Source organism: Hemiscyllium ocellatum, chromosome 12 (assembly GCF_020745735.1).
Source record: "Hemiscyllium ocellatum isolate sHemOce1 chromosome 12, sHemOce1.pat.X.cur, whole genome shotgun sequence".
In the NCBI taxonomy this organism is placed as follows: domain Eukaryota; kingdom Metazoa; phylum Chordata; class Chondrichthyes; order Orectolobiformes; family Hemiscylliidae; genus Hemiscyllium; species Hemiscyllium ocellatum.
The window spans coordinates 33,178,150-33,191,462 of record NC_083412.1 but is presented as its reverse complement, the minus strand read 5'-3'; the positions used below and the strand labels follow the sequence as shown (position 1 = coordinate 33,191,462).

Sequence of the window (13,313 nt, the reverse complement as noted above, 5' to 3'; positions counted from 1 at the left end):
TACCATTCTCTCTAAGACTTTGCCCACCACTGAAGTCAGACTCACTGACCTTCCTTATGACCTGCCTCTCCCTCATTCCAGGAAGAAGGAAGGCCACAATCAGGCAAACAAAAGTCTAAAAGGATTCGAACATATCCCATATCTAGCTCCCAACCCCTTGTGTGGAGAGCATTCTTATTCTGTCCACCCGAAGTGGTTGACTGACCATGTCCAAGCCCCTGGACTGGTATCAGGGGACTGTGCCTGACTTACTGGGCTAGGACCACCTCCCCACCGCCCCCCCCCCAATCGAGTGAAGGCTACCCCATCCCATTGACTTGACTGTGACTGCTGACAACCATGGTGATTTGTCTGTACTAAAAAGCAAGTCAAGACAGTGGTAATATGCGTCTGCTGTCTCTGGGTGAGAGGCAATATATATAAAGGCAAGACCAGACACTGGAATGCAAGGATGCTCTCAGTATTCGGGTGGCCTCCGAGTGAGGGAGGGCTATGACAGCAGCGAGCAGCCAGGAGATGCAGCCCCTTCTTTACTGCAGGAAGCTGGAGAGACTGAGTCACTAAGTTTGTTTGAGGGTGAGGCAGATAGATTTTTTAATCAGTAAGGGAATCAAGGAGGAAAAGTGGGAAAGTAGAATTGAGGATTTTCAGCTCTGCCATGACCTCAGTGAGTGACAGAACAGACTCGATGGGCCAAATGGGGCTTCTTCTATGTCTTATGGCCTTCAATTGATGACCAAGCCACAGATGTGTAAAATACTTTTTATGGTCTTATGGCTTTCTCCTCTTCCTTTCTTATATTCTTACAACCCATATTACTTGTATTTCTTGTGGTCACCTGGCTCAAAGGAAAATAAATTGCCTTTGATAGTGCCCAATATCTACAAAGCTCTATCCTGTCACTCCTGCCTGCAAAAGAAGTGCAGTCCAAAATGGCAGGTGTCTCTTTTACCTTTGTATTACAAAACTATTTATTATACAGACATTCTGAACATAACTAAACATTCTCCATTATGAAAGAGGTTATGCCAACACAAAGTAAAGTGTTGGATTTCTAAATGATTTCAAGTTATTTTAGCATTCTCATATTTATTCAGAACTCTTGCATCTTCCCTCACTGTACTCTCACAAATCATTAAAGTTCCTGTTGAGATCCAAAACTGACTTTAGTGGAGTCATCCATTATCTCACTCACCCACTCCACTGTCATTTCATTCCACTCCTGTCTCCCTTATTCCCAGTCTGGTCAGCCTGATTCTGAAGCCCTTACCTTGACTCTGTGATGGTTGACCTCACCCCAATCCCTGGATATGGCTTGGTACAAGCAGTGGACTATTCTGACCAGCAGGATTCTGGTACCATTAGAATGAGGCCTGAAGATTTAGCTCTGGCAAGTCTAGTGCTGCATCACTTGTATGCTGCAGCCCCTACATACGTGGTCAAAATTTTGGCTACAGTAAGAAAGTGGTCATCTGAACCAGTGCATGTAAAGGTTTCTGAACCAGTGCAATATATTGTCTTTTCGTAAAACCACTTTTGTAGCAAATGCAAAAGAAGATGACCAACAGCTTCTCACACCACATTCATCCACAGTCTGAACCAACAGGAAACAAATCAAGGATAGAAACAAGAACTGCAAAATGAGCACTAGTTCTGCAGCTTAAAATACACTCTTCCAGGCCTGCTCCTTTCTCACTGATCTTGGTCATTTTTTGGCATTCTGCCACAATTTTGTTTCATATATTTTTCTCACAGCAGTTTAACTTTTGCTGTACAATGACTCATTTTCCTATTGCTTATTGATCTGCCTGGTTACTTGTTCCTCGAGGTCACAAGAATACCAGCTTACTGCCCAGAGTTCCTCAATAGCCAATGGGCCTGTGCATTATTCAGTGGGAAATAGTAATACATGGGGCAGAAACATTCCAGGCTGGATCTGTCTTGATTTGGCTGATCACAGTCCGGGCAGTAGTAGGTGCACTCCTTTTCATTCTTGGCACCAATTAAGAATGACAATTTACATTTATATTGTGCCCCCAAAGTAGTGAAAAGCCAAAGGTGCTCCCCAGGAGTAACTTTAACTACATTATGACATCCAGTCACATAAGGTGATGTCTCAGCATTTTCTGTTTCTGCTTTAGATTTCTAGCATGAACCATATTTTGCTTTTATTTGAGATCATGCAGGAATTTGGGCTGAGAATTTTGAAGCCAAGCAATTAAGAGACTGGATGGCAACATGAGTCAGAGTGCACAGGGGTTACAGGTGAACAGGATCACCAGAGATATAGTGAGTAATATCACATAAGAACTGAGGGCCAACTCTGAGATACTTCCTCCTATCTACCTCGGCAGAATAATCCTACCATTGAACAGCATGCTGTTGTTTCTAGGACTGTCATTGGTCTCATTTCCATTGCAGATCCTTAGTCCTCAGCCTCCCATTTTACAATCTCCCAACCCTGCAGAGCTGACATGTACCTTCGGCATGGTGGCTCAGTGGTTAGTACAGCTGCCTTATAGTCCCAGGGACCCAGATTCAATTCCAGAATTAGGCCATTGACTGTGGAGAGTTTGCACACTTTCCCACTGCTTGTATGGGGTTTCCTCAGGGTTCTCTGTTTCCTCCAAAGATGTGCAGGTTAGATGGATTGGTCATGCTAAATTGCTCTTAGTATCCAGGGATGTTAGGTGCATTAGCAATGGGAAATGCAGTGTTACAGGGATAGGGTAGGGGATAGGCTCTGGGTGGGATGCTCTTCAGAGGCTAGGTGTGGACTGAATGGGCTGAATGGCTGGCTTTCACACTGTAGGGATTCTATGATTCTTTTCACAATCCACAAATAGGACTGTGTCTTTGTGAGGTATGTGAAATAGCCGTTGTTCCAGTCCCTTTTGGGGCTTCCCCTAACTCTTTCTCTGGTACACTGGGTGCTATTTTCCTTGTACAGAATTGGAAAAAAAATGAATCAATCTTGCTTCAAATTTTCATCCTTTTTTCACCTTCACCCAGCCCACCTCTGAGTCATCTTGTCAATTCCCTTCATTCACTGCTCTGCTTCTATTCCTTGGCGGGAAGCTGCCTGCTAATATTGATTACAAACTCACTGACTCCCACTGTTACTTTGATAATAATTGTTCATGCTCTGCCTCCTGTAAGGACTCTATTCCCCCAGTTTGTCTATCTCTGTTGCAGGCATTCCAATGATACCACCTTCCACGGGACCGTTTCTGTCATATTTTCCTTTTAATCAGCCGGGTATGTGCCACCTTCCTCAACCGTATTTGACGCTTTCACTACCCTCCCAGAACAAAATAGGGTCCCCCTTGTCCTCACTTTCCACTCCCCAGTCTCTGTATCTCAAAGGACCATCATCCACTATTTCCACCACGATCAGAGAGATGCCACAACCAAACAGGTCTCGCCCTCCCCTTCCTCGTCAGCATTCTACAGGTACCATTCCCTGCAGGTTTCATGAACGGGAAAAATGTCACAGCCCCTCTTCTATTAAGGCCATGGTGTCAGTGCAATCACCCAAAATAAGTTCAATGGATCCATGCACGTTCATTAGTTAATAGATATTCTGGAGGTAGAAGCATTGAAGGCTGGTGAGAGCACATTAGCTGGCAGACTCCATGTAGTCAGCAATGACAGGTGGTGAGGTGAATAGGATGAAACTTGGCAAGATTAGTTCCCAACTGGGTAGGTTGGCGGGAGAGAGAGATAGAGAAAGAGAGAGAGAGAGAGAGAAAGAGAGAGAGAGAGAGAGAGACAGAGAAATGTGGCAACTGCATCACTGCTTGTAACAAGCCTGTGCTGAGAGCCCTGGTGAGCCCTTCAGAGGATGTGAGAGAGATATATGGGAAGCTTTAAGCTTATCTAAGCTTAAGCAAGTCAAGCCTGGGATGGTTGCAAGAGAACAGTTTGATCATAGGGTTGGGCAATGAATAATTGGATATGGAATTGGGAGAGAGGTGAAAGCAGAACAGTCTCAATGGGCCAAATGGCCTAAATCTTTTCCTATATGTTATGGACATATGAAAGGAGGTGTCACAATTACTACTCAATGCCTCAAATCAAAAAGTCAAATTAAAAGGCGCTTGTTTGGTCACTAAACTTTAACAGCATTGGATGTGGCTTCAGATATTTCACCCTTCCTTAATGTCAAGGTTCACACAGCAAGAAAATTCTGGATTAGTGGTGCTGGAAAAGCACAGCAGTTCAGGCAGCGTCCGAGGAGCAGTAAAATTGACATTTCGGGCAAAAGCCCTTCATCAGGAATACAGGAAGAAAGAATATATCAGTGACACACTCAAGTGTTGCTCTGCCAGCTCAATTAGATTTCAACATGAGTCGAAGTTTCAACTAGAGAGAAGAAACCTGCAGAGAAAGTATTGATATGGAGAAAAAATAGTATAGACTTTCCTGAGATCAGGAGGATATTCTATTTACACCTAATGTAATTGACCAGACACCACATATTCTGAACTTTTCCAGTTGTACTGCAGCTTGTTTATATAAGACATCAAATAAATCGAGCATCAGCAAATCCTCCAGAACTCTGTGCCCACAATTACTGAATAAAACCAATGAAAAATGAAAAGATTGTATGATTTGGAGATGCTGGTGCTGGACTAGGGTGTACAAAGTTAAAAACCACACAACACCAGGTTATAGTCCAACAGGTTTAATTGGAAGCACACTAGCTTTCAGAGCAACGCTCCTTCATCAAGGAGCGTCGCTGTGAAAGCTAGTATGCTTCCAATGAAAAGATTGTATTTATCTTTCTGTACAACTGAAAAAATACTTTTAAAATGTTCATGCAAATGGATTAATTATCCAAGTAGTAAACTAGTTTTCTGTTGCAAAATAATAATAAAGCAAAATAATAAAAAAACCCAATAATAAAGCAAAATAACTTAAAGACATACAGTTCCCAGAATAGTCTCACAGCCTTGAGACAGATTAAATGATCTTGTCACATTATTTCATTTCCAATGAAATACTTAACTGTTGTCCTCAAAGTGATTATTCCTAACTAGGTAGTTTAATAATTGCCTTTCTTTCATACTGAATCTCTAGTAGGTAATTAGTTTGATAAAGGTTTCAGACAAGAATGAAATACTTGCCTTGTCACAGCCAGTGTATTCATTATATCACCTACATATCTTTGAAATGCACAATTTCACATTCTCCCAAAATCATGTACACTGTGTTATTAGCATAAAGATTTAACACACTCTGAACAAATGCATTCATTATTACACTGAGTTCTTCCATTAGACTGCCTCTTATTGGCAATGTTCCAAGTTGCTCTCACACAATCACAGCATTGTTCCAGTGTAAACGAGGCCATTTGGCCCATTGGACCTATACTGGCTCTTCAAATGAACACGATTAATGATGCTTTTAAAGTACTCTGATTACTTATTTGAAGAAGTAAGCCAAGATTTAGAAATTAGTATCAATGCTAACTCAAAAGATAATAGGCAGAATTTTCCCAGACATTTGCCAGTGATTTCTGGAAATGGGGTCAGGAATAAGGTGATGGGAGGGTTGGGAGGGTGAGGGCAGGAGGTGTATGGGCTGCAAGATTTCAGAAAACTGACATTGGCTTGGGATCATGATGTGTACCCATTGTCATCGGGCTTTCCACCTGGTAGCACTGAAGGCAAGTAAGAAACTGCCCTTACATGTGTTAGAAAGGAATTTAAGAATAAAGTAGTCAAGAGTTAGCTATTAGATTAGATTAGATTCCCTACAGTGTGAAAACAGGCCCTTCAGCCCAACAAGTCCACACCGACCCTCCGAAGAGTAACCCACACAGACCCATTCACCTACTCCCTACTAATGCACCTATCACAATTTAGCATGATCTGCTCAAGTCTTGAATCCTGGACTTCTTGGCTATAAAACCTGTTTGTATTCTGTCAGCAACTCTCCAAGCTGAATACACAACAGCAGGAGCTTCCTCAGTGAAACTGACATGCTGGGTCAGTTGCACTGTCGAGCTCCAGTCTCTCCTGGCCATGGTGGACTGCTGTACAAATTGCTTCTTCTCTCATTTATTGCTTCAGTCTTGGAAGTCACTTCACCTGCATAACACTTCACTCATTTCACACTTGTCTGCTGCTGCTATTCAATTGGGCAAAGCATCATGGGTAGGGCAGATATACTGTCCATTTCTGCTGAGGAGCAGAGGCAATGGCAACAGTCAACTGATAGTTCCAGCCACTGGTGCTGCAACATCAGCAGCAGCTGTTGCCCGCTCAGACCACCTAGCCCTCCAAGGTACAAAGCGGATAAATATTGAGATCAAACTGGAAGGAGGGAGAGCATCCAACACATGGTCCACACCAGAGCTTCAGGCTCTTGGCTTTTCTGAGAGTTAGCTCCACTGGATCGGATGGCTGTCCTTTGCTGCCATTTGCTCCGTTCGTAGAGAAGATCCACCTTCCCAATGGAGTGGCTGGATATTCACTGCCGATGGTCAATAAGCTGCATTTCACTGGAGAGTCAAATATCCTCCCCCTCATCCTTCCACCCAACCCCAACCTGGTTGTCTGCCTCTCACCAAGTTGTGTGTGCTCTTCTTTGCAAGGAGAGGAAGCAGAGAGATATGGGTGGTCATAGTTATTTCTGTGGAAAGGAGGAATGGACAAGGGGAATCACAAGGAAAACTCTCTTCTGATTGGAGTCACATCTAAGTACAGAGGAAGATGGTAAACTTATTTGTCTATTTGCCTAGTCCTGGGACGTCACTGTAGGATTTTATCAGGGTGTGGTTTGGGCACAGATATCTTCAGTTACTTCATCAATAATCTTCCCTCCCTCATAAGGTCAGAAGTGGGGACATTCACTAGTGATCTCTCAATGTTCAACACCATTCATGACATCTTCCCAGATGCTGAAGCAGTGATATGCAAGAAGACCTGGACAATATACAGGCTTGGGCTGAAAAGTGATAAGTAGCATTCACGACATGCATGTACTAGGCAATGACCATCTCCAACAAGATGGACTCAAACTATCATCTCCTGACGTTCAATGGCATTTCCATTGTTGTGGTTCTGGCAACTCGTGATGCCACTGTCTCCAGGTTGGAGGGACCACTCTCCTTCTTCTGACTTCCCCACCTACCTCCTTCAATACCTGCTTGGTTGGAGAGGATGTCCTCTTCTTCCTGTCCCTGGGAAAGATCACTTCACTGTAGCCCTTTAGATTCCACTGGCCTGCAGTAAAAGCGAAATGCCTGGACAGCAGACTTTGCAGGACTCTGCCCAACAATTCAAGAGCCAGCGAGTGTTTCTGACACAGGCCCTGGGCTGCCATGATTAGAAATCCTTCCTCTGACAGAACAGGCCAGTGATCCCTATCAGGCCATGACTGCGAGGGGCCTATAGCTAGGATTTCAAAGCATTTGTTCTGGCACATAACAATTGCTGGGAACACTAAGTTAGAAATATTCTGCCAAGTGAGACAAAAACAAAACTTTTGTTGTGACAGATATGCATAATGAAATGATATTTAAAGCTCAGGTTCAAAAAGGCAGATCAGAGGCTGTGTGAAATGAATTTAAATGGAGCAAACTCCTTTTAAAGAAGTATTAGTTAAGATCTTGATACCTTTATTTAAGTCTGAATTATATACTGTTTAGGTTATAGCAAGGGGTCTTGTAGCACAATGGCAGCGCCCCCTGCTACTGGCTCAGGAATCCAGGGTTCAAGTCTGAACAAGTTGATCAGAAAATATCCATAGGTTAGAGCAGGTGCTTTTATCTGATACTGTGATATTGACGTTACCAGTTTCAGACCAATTTAACCTTGCAACAGGATTTGATTAGCATCGTCGTCTTAAAATGAATTCAGATATAGGAGGCCTGAATATCTGTCAGCGCCTAGCTGCTCTGGGAATAGAAATACTTTGCAATGCAGCGATGTAGACTCATGACTTCCACATGCTCAATCTCATCTATAAAGACATGCCTGAAGATTGGACAAATCAGGTAAACTGCACCAAAAGAAGATATTCCATTAAAAGAAACAAGGAATTGTTGAAAACATAATTCGATCCATTTTTTGGCATTTAGCACAAGTAGTCTTACACCTGGAGGATGATATTATGTAAATATTCCGTGTTATGCAAATTATCTTTATAATCTGTATTATGTCATTTAGTATTTTTTCTGCTTTTTTATTGATGTGCAAATATTTGTTATAAGGTTTGTTCATGGTATTTGTATGAAATGGACTATATGTGCTCTTGACTGTTATATAAGAAAAGGTTTTGAAAGGGTTAATTTTGGAGACTGCATACAGCACCCAATCTGATGATGTGGGGAGAAGATGGAACAGCATGGGATCTTGTGGGATTTTATTTTAGATTATATTCCCTACAGTATGGAAACAGGCCTTTTGGCCCAACAAGTCCATACCAACCCTCCGAAGAGTAACCCACCTTGACCCATTCCCCCACCCTATATTTACTCCTGACTAATGCACCTAACACTATGGGGAATTTAGCATGGCCAATTTACCTGACCCACACAATTTTGGATTGTGGGAGGAAACCAGAGCACCTGGAGGAAACCCATATATACATGGGGAGAATGCACAAACTCCACCCAGACAGTCGCCCGAGGTGTGAATTGAACCAGGGTCCCTGGCGCTGTGAGGCAGCAGTGCTAACCACTATGTCTAAAAGTCTCCTCAGAATCTTACTAGCAATGCCTAGTGTAACTTCAACTTCATTATAATATGCAATAAATTATATCAGACAAGACCCTCTTCTTATTAAGACTTAATAGTGATTGACCCTCTACTGCTATAAAACAATTAAGCCCTTTGAGTCAGTCAAAAGAAACAGGATGGGTGATAGCTTCCTTCTAATGATAAACACCATATTGCTTACTTTTCCAAATGAACAAGACAAATACAGGCTCTGAAATTCCTGGACTGCACCAACAAAGAGATCACATTCAAGTTTTTGCTGGTTTATCTGCTGATATTGTAGTTAGGAACGAATGCTGAGATTTCCTAGAAGCTAATTTATTTGGAACTTAAACACTATCATAAAACAAGCACAGATGCAGAGTATCCAGTTGTCACCCATTGAGTATAAAACTGGCAATGTCCATTAGGAAGATGAAACCAGATGTTTCTTTCTTCTGAATTGGTGTTAGAGCTCAGGGAGCTACGTTTTAAATGCTTCAAGTAGACCGAGACTGCTAAGTACTTTCACTAAGTATTGTGTGGGTTTCAGTAAGAAAACAACATATTTTTCAGATATCTCAGTCACACCAATATCAGGTGACTTTGTGATGTGTTGCATGGCAACATTTTGAAGATAGATCAAAGGAACAGGTTTTTGGTGTAAATCCAAGTGTGAACTGTCCTTGAGGGATTGGGTAGTGCTATCCAAATGAGTGGCATAGAATTTGGAATGTTGGAGAGAATTTATGGACAAAATGTTTCTGTGTAGAACCTGAGTACATATGTTATGCTGACATCTGTTTGGGTAAAGCATGGGACCATGAAGGTCCTACACTGTAGCTGCATTGAACTCTTCCAGGAATTCCACGTCACAGTGCACATCCTAAGGGTTGCAACTTCCCATAGAGGCAGTAATCAGGAAGTCAGATCCGAAATGAGGGTCAGTTGTTTTGCATTATGCATTTACACACATGTCTTGCAAACTTCATTATATGTATATGGGAGAAGTGCAACAAACGATAAATCAGCATAAGCACTTATTTTATGATTTGGAAATGTTGGCAGAAAAACTTAATAGACCCTGAAAACGGGCACAGGAATCATGATGAGCCCTTGCTCAAGAGTAACACATCTATTCCTTCTGATACAGGATTGACACAAAAGAATTACAAAGGAAACAGAAGAACAATGGGCTCTCCTTCACCCGACAGACTGGAATACAAGCACGATTGAAGGACATGAGAATGACAGAGTTTCAAACAAATCTACAAAACTAAGAATCGTGAAGCCGACTGTTCTTGCAACAACGTCATTGCTACAGATAACTTCCATTGCAAGGCTACAATGTTCAATTATTCCCTCTTCATGAACAATTCAGAGGCTGATCTGTATAATCGTCTTTTAAGTTTTATTTTTTCAAACTCACCATTTTTTTCTAACCTGTCTCTGTATGTATTGTATATGATAATTCATTGGGGCAATGTTCGAGTATTAATAAGAATGAAGAAATTGATAAATCCATTCTTTATCGTTTTAAGATGGCCTGGTAAAATTGCCTCATTTTAATACATTATTTCATTTTGGTGAAAGTATCTGAAAGGAAAAGGATCCTTTATAAATTTTTCTTATTGCAACTAACTGGGGGATGGAGAGAATGAATAAAGAAGGGGAGCCAATTCATTCCTCCTCACCAGGGAGCTTAATAGTTAGGGACAGATGGTCTGAAACCATAATGAACTGAGGAAACACACCCAGTTGTAACAAAGGCATTGCCTTAGCTGATCAGAGTTAATTTGTCAACAAATCAGTAGCCTTTTCTCTTATAAATAGTTCAGATTATCTAAACTTTGGTATTCGTGTATTTGTCCTGTTGGGTGCTAAACAAAATGTTTTGACAAAATGTATCTCTTCTCAGGAATAAGTGTATGTCAATACGTTGGTGATGGTAGTTTCATAAAATTCTGACCTGTAAATATGGTCAACCGAATTGCATGAAAGCTTACGGTTAATGTGAGTGTTCGCTCTGAAAGCTAGTGTGCTTCCAATTAAACCTGTTGGACTATAACCTGGTGTTGTGTGATTTTTAACTGTGTACACCCCAGTCCAACACCGGCATCTCCAAATCATGGTTAATATGAGGATATTCTGCTCCCAATGATTGAGGCTGTATGCAATTGCATGAGAGCAAATTATTGCAAATGGGTCATGATCAAGTTTTGTACCATTTCTGCTTGGCATGGTGGCTTAGTGGTTAGCACTGCTGCATCACAGTACCAGGGACCCAGGTTTGAGCCCAGCCTTGGGCGACTGTCTGTATGGAGTTTGCACATTCTCCCCATGTCTGCATGGGTTTCCTCTGGATACCGTGGTGTCCTCCCACAGTGAAGATGTTAGGATGTTTGGACATGGAAAATGTAAGGTTATAGGGCTGCAGAGGTGGGTCTGGCTGGGATGCTCTTTGAAGGGTTGGTGTGGACGTGATGGGTCAAATGGCCATACTTCCACACTGCAGGGATTCTATGATTCAAATCCTGCATTGTAGAAGATTAAAGTGACGAATGGGAATTTGCTGAGAACATAATGGTTAGATCTGTAAACACTTGTAACAGCTGTAAACACAAGTTCTTGTAATTACCCCAATTAATCTTTGCATCTACTTTAAATTATTTTATTGTATTTCACACATACCTGTTCATATCATCCATATTATCTGCTGCAAAGTAGAAGCTTTTAATCTTAGGATGACATGCTTTGAATGCGCTGTTAAAAAGAGAGATGCACACAATGAAAATCACAAACTCGCAGAGCTTATCTCTACATGAAAATATTTCAATACTCTCAGTTTGAAAGGTCTCATTAAAAGTTGATATTCAATGATTTTTCAAACATTTCTCTTTGTCCTCAAGGGCTTAAGGGGCTGGGGGTAGAATTGCTCTGTATTCCCCATTGTGATCCATTGACCATAATGGAATGTGGGCAGGAATGGGACAGTTCTAGCCCTCATAGTCAAAAAGCCTCCTGGCTCTATCTAGCCTATACATTAAGACTGATCTGCAGGCTATCAGATCTACAGGAACAAAGGAAATCTGTTGGAGGAAGAGGAGTATCCTTACTGATTAAAGAAAGGAAGGAAGACAAGTGTTTATATGACACTTTTCACAACCATCAAAGTGCTTTACAGCCAAAGAACTACTTTTTAAAGTGTAGCCACTGTTACAATATAGGAAATGCAGCAGCCAATTTGTGATGACTAAAGTAACGTAATGGATGTTGTTTATTTGGTTTTCCAGTCGGGATTTGATAAGCTGCCTAACAATTGGCAAATAGTTTAAGAGGAATCTCATAGATTTCAAGGAAAATTATTGACCCGTGAAAAGATTGTTTATGGAACAGGGAACAAAGATTAGAGATAATAAATTGGTAATCTAAACAGCAGTGCTGATATACCTCAGATGGCGGCGCTCTATCTTAGATGGTTATTGTGTTTTATGACTTAGGTGATGAGACAAAGTGTCACTTTAAGTTTGTAATTGAGGCAAAGATAGGCAGCATTGCAAACTTTGTGAATGAAAGTACAAATATTGATGGATTTAGCAAAAGGCCAAAAACTGTGACAAATACATTAAGATGTAACTAAGTTTCAGATCATCTCTTTTGGCCATAAAAAATGTTGTGAATTTAAAATATGAGATGAATAGATTTTTATTAACAAAATGTTTTAATGGATATTGGCAAAAGCAGAATACAAAGACTCCTGATTAAATTTGGTCTCATTAAGTGGTAGACGAGGCTAGAATGGCTAAATAGCGTACTCTTGTTCCTATGCTCACTTGCATAAACTATTTTAAAAATTGTTATACTGCCATTATCACATTATACATATAAAGAACATGTTAGAGTGTGTTAGGAACCAATTAAACATCAAGGAGATCAGATGATAGAAACAAAATATAAAATACTGATTTTTTTTCACCTGAGCCTCTCATTTCCATACAGTGGAAATACACTCCAACTCATTTTAGTTCATGTTCTGTGGGATTTTCAAGAGCTGCCATGGATAGTTGGCATGCTTCTGCATCAAATCATGGAAAACTATCAATGCACGATACTCATGCAAACTATCACTATGTGCTTCATAAAACTTCCCTGAAGTGCAATGCCTGGTCCCTTCACCACTAAAAATGGGTGCACATCAGCAACTCAAAAACATGTGACCAATCAATCTGTTTTTGCTGGTGCTGGATTAAGGAAAAACATTTGCCAGGATATTGGAGAACTTCCTGCTTGTCTTCAAGTCTGCTGTGGAATCATTGCTATGCAACTGAATGATAACATATGACATAGCCTTGGTTTAATGTCTCATTTCAAGTACAGCACCTTTGAACTGCAGCAATCATTTGCGATGCTATGGAACAGTCAACCAACATTAGGGCGGTTTTATTTTGGGATAGGTGGGATAGGTTAGGTGAATTGGCCATGCTAAATTGCCCGTAGTGTAAGGTAAGGGATATGTGTAGGGGTATGGGTGGGTTGCGCTTCGGAGGGTTGGTGTGGACTTGTTGGGCCGAAGGGCCTGTTTCCACACTGTAAGTAATCTAATCT

The 13,313-nt window shown here is 41.2% G+C and overlaps 1 protein-coding gene across 1 annotated transcript in view; it reads right to left on the bottom strand.

Moving 5' to 3' along the window:
* cnksr2a (connector enhancer of kinase suppressor of Ras 2a) overlaps nt 1-13,313 on the bottom strand; it is a 481,257-nt gene that overhangs the window by 80,822 nt on the left and 387,122 nt on the right. Inside the window, exon 17 of the mRNA XM_060832965.1 lies at nt 11,400-11,471. Coding sequence (XP_060688948.1) covers nt 11,400-11,471 — 72 coding nt within the window. The remainder of the gene's footprint in view (nt 1-11,399; nt 11,472-13,313) is intronic.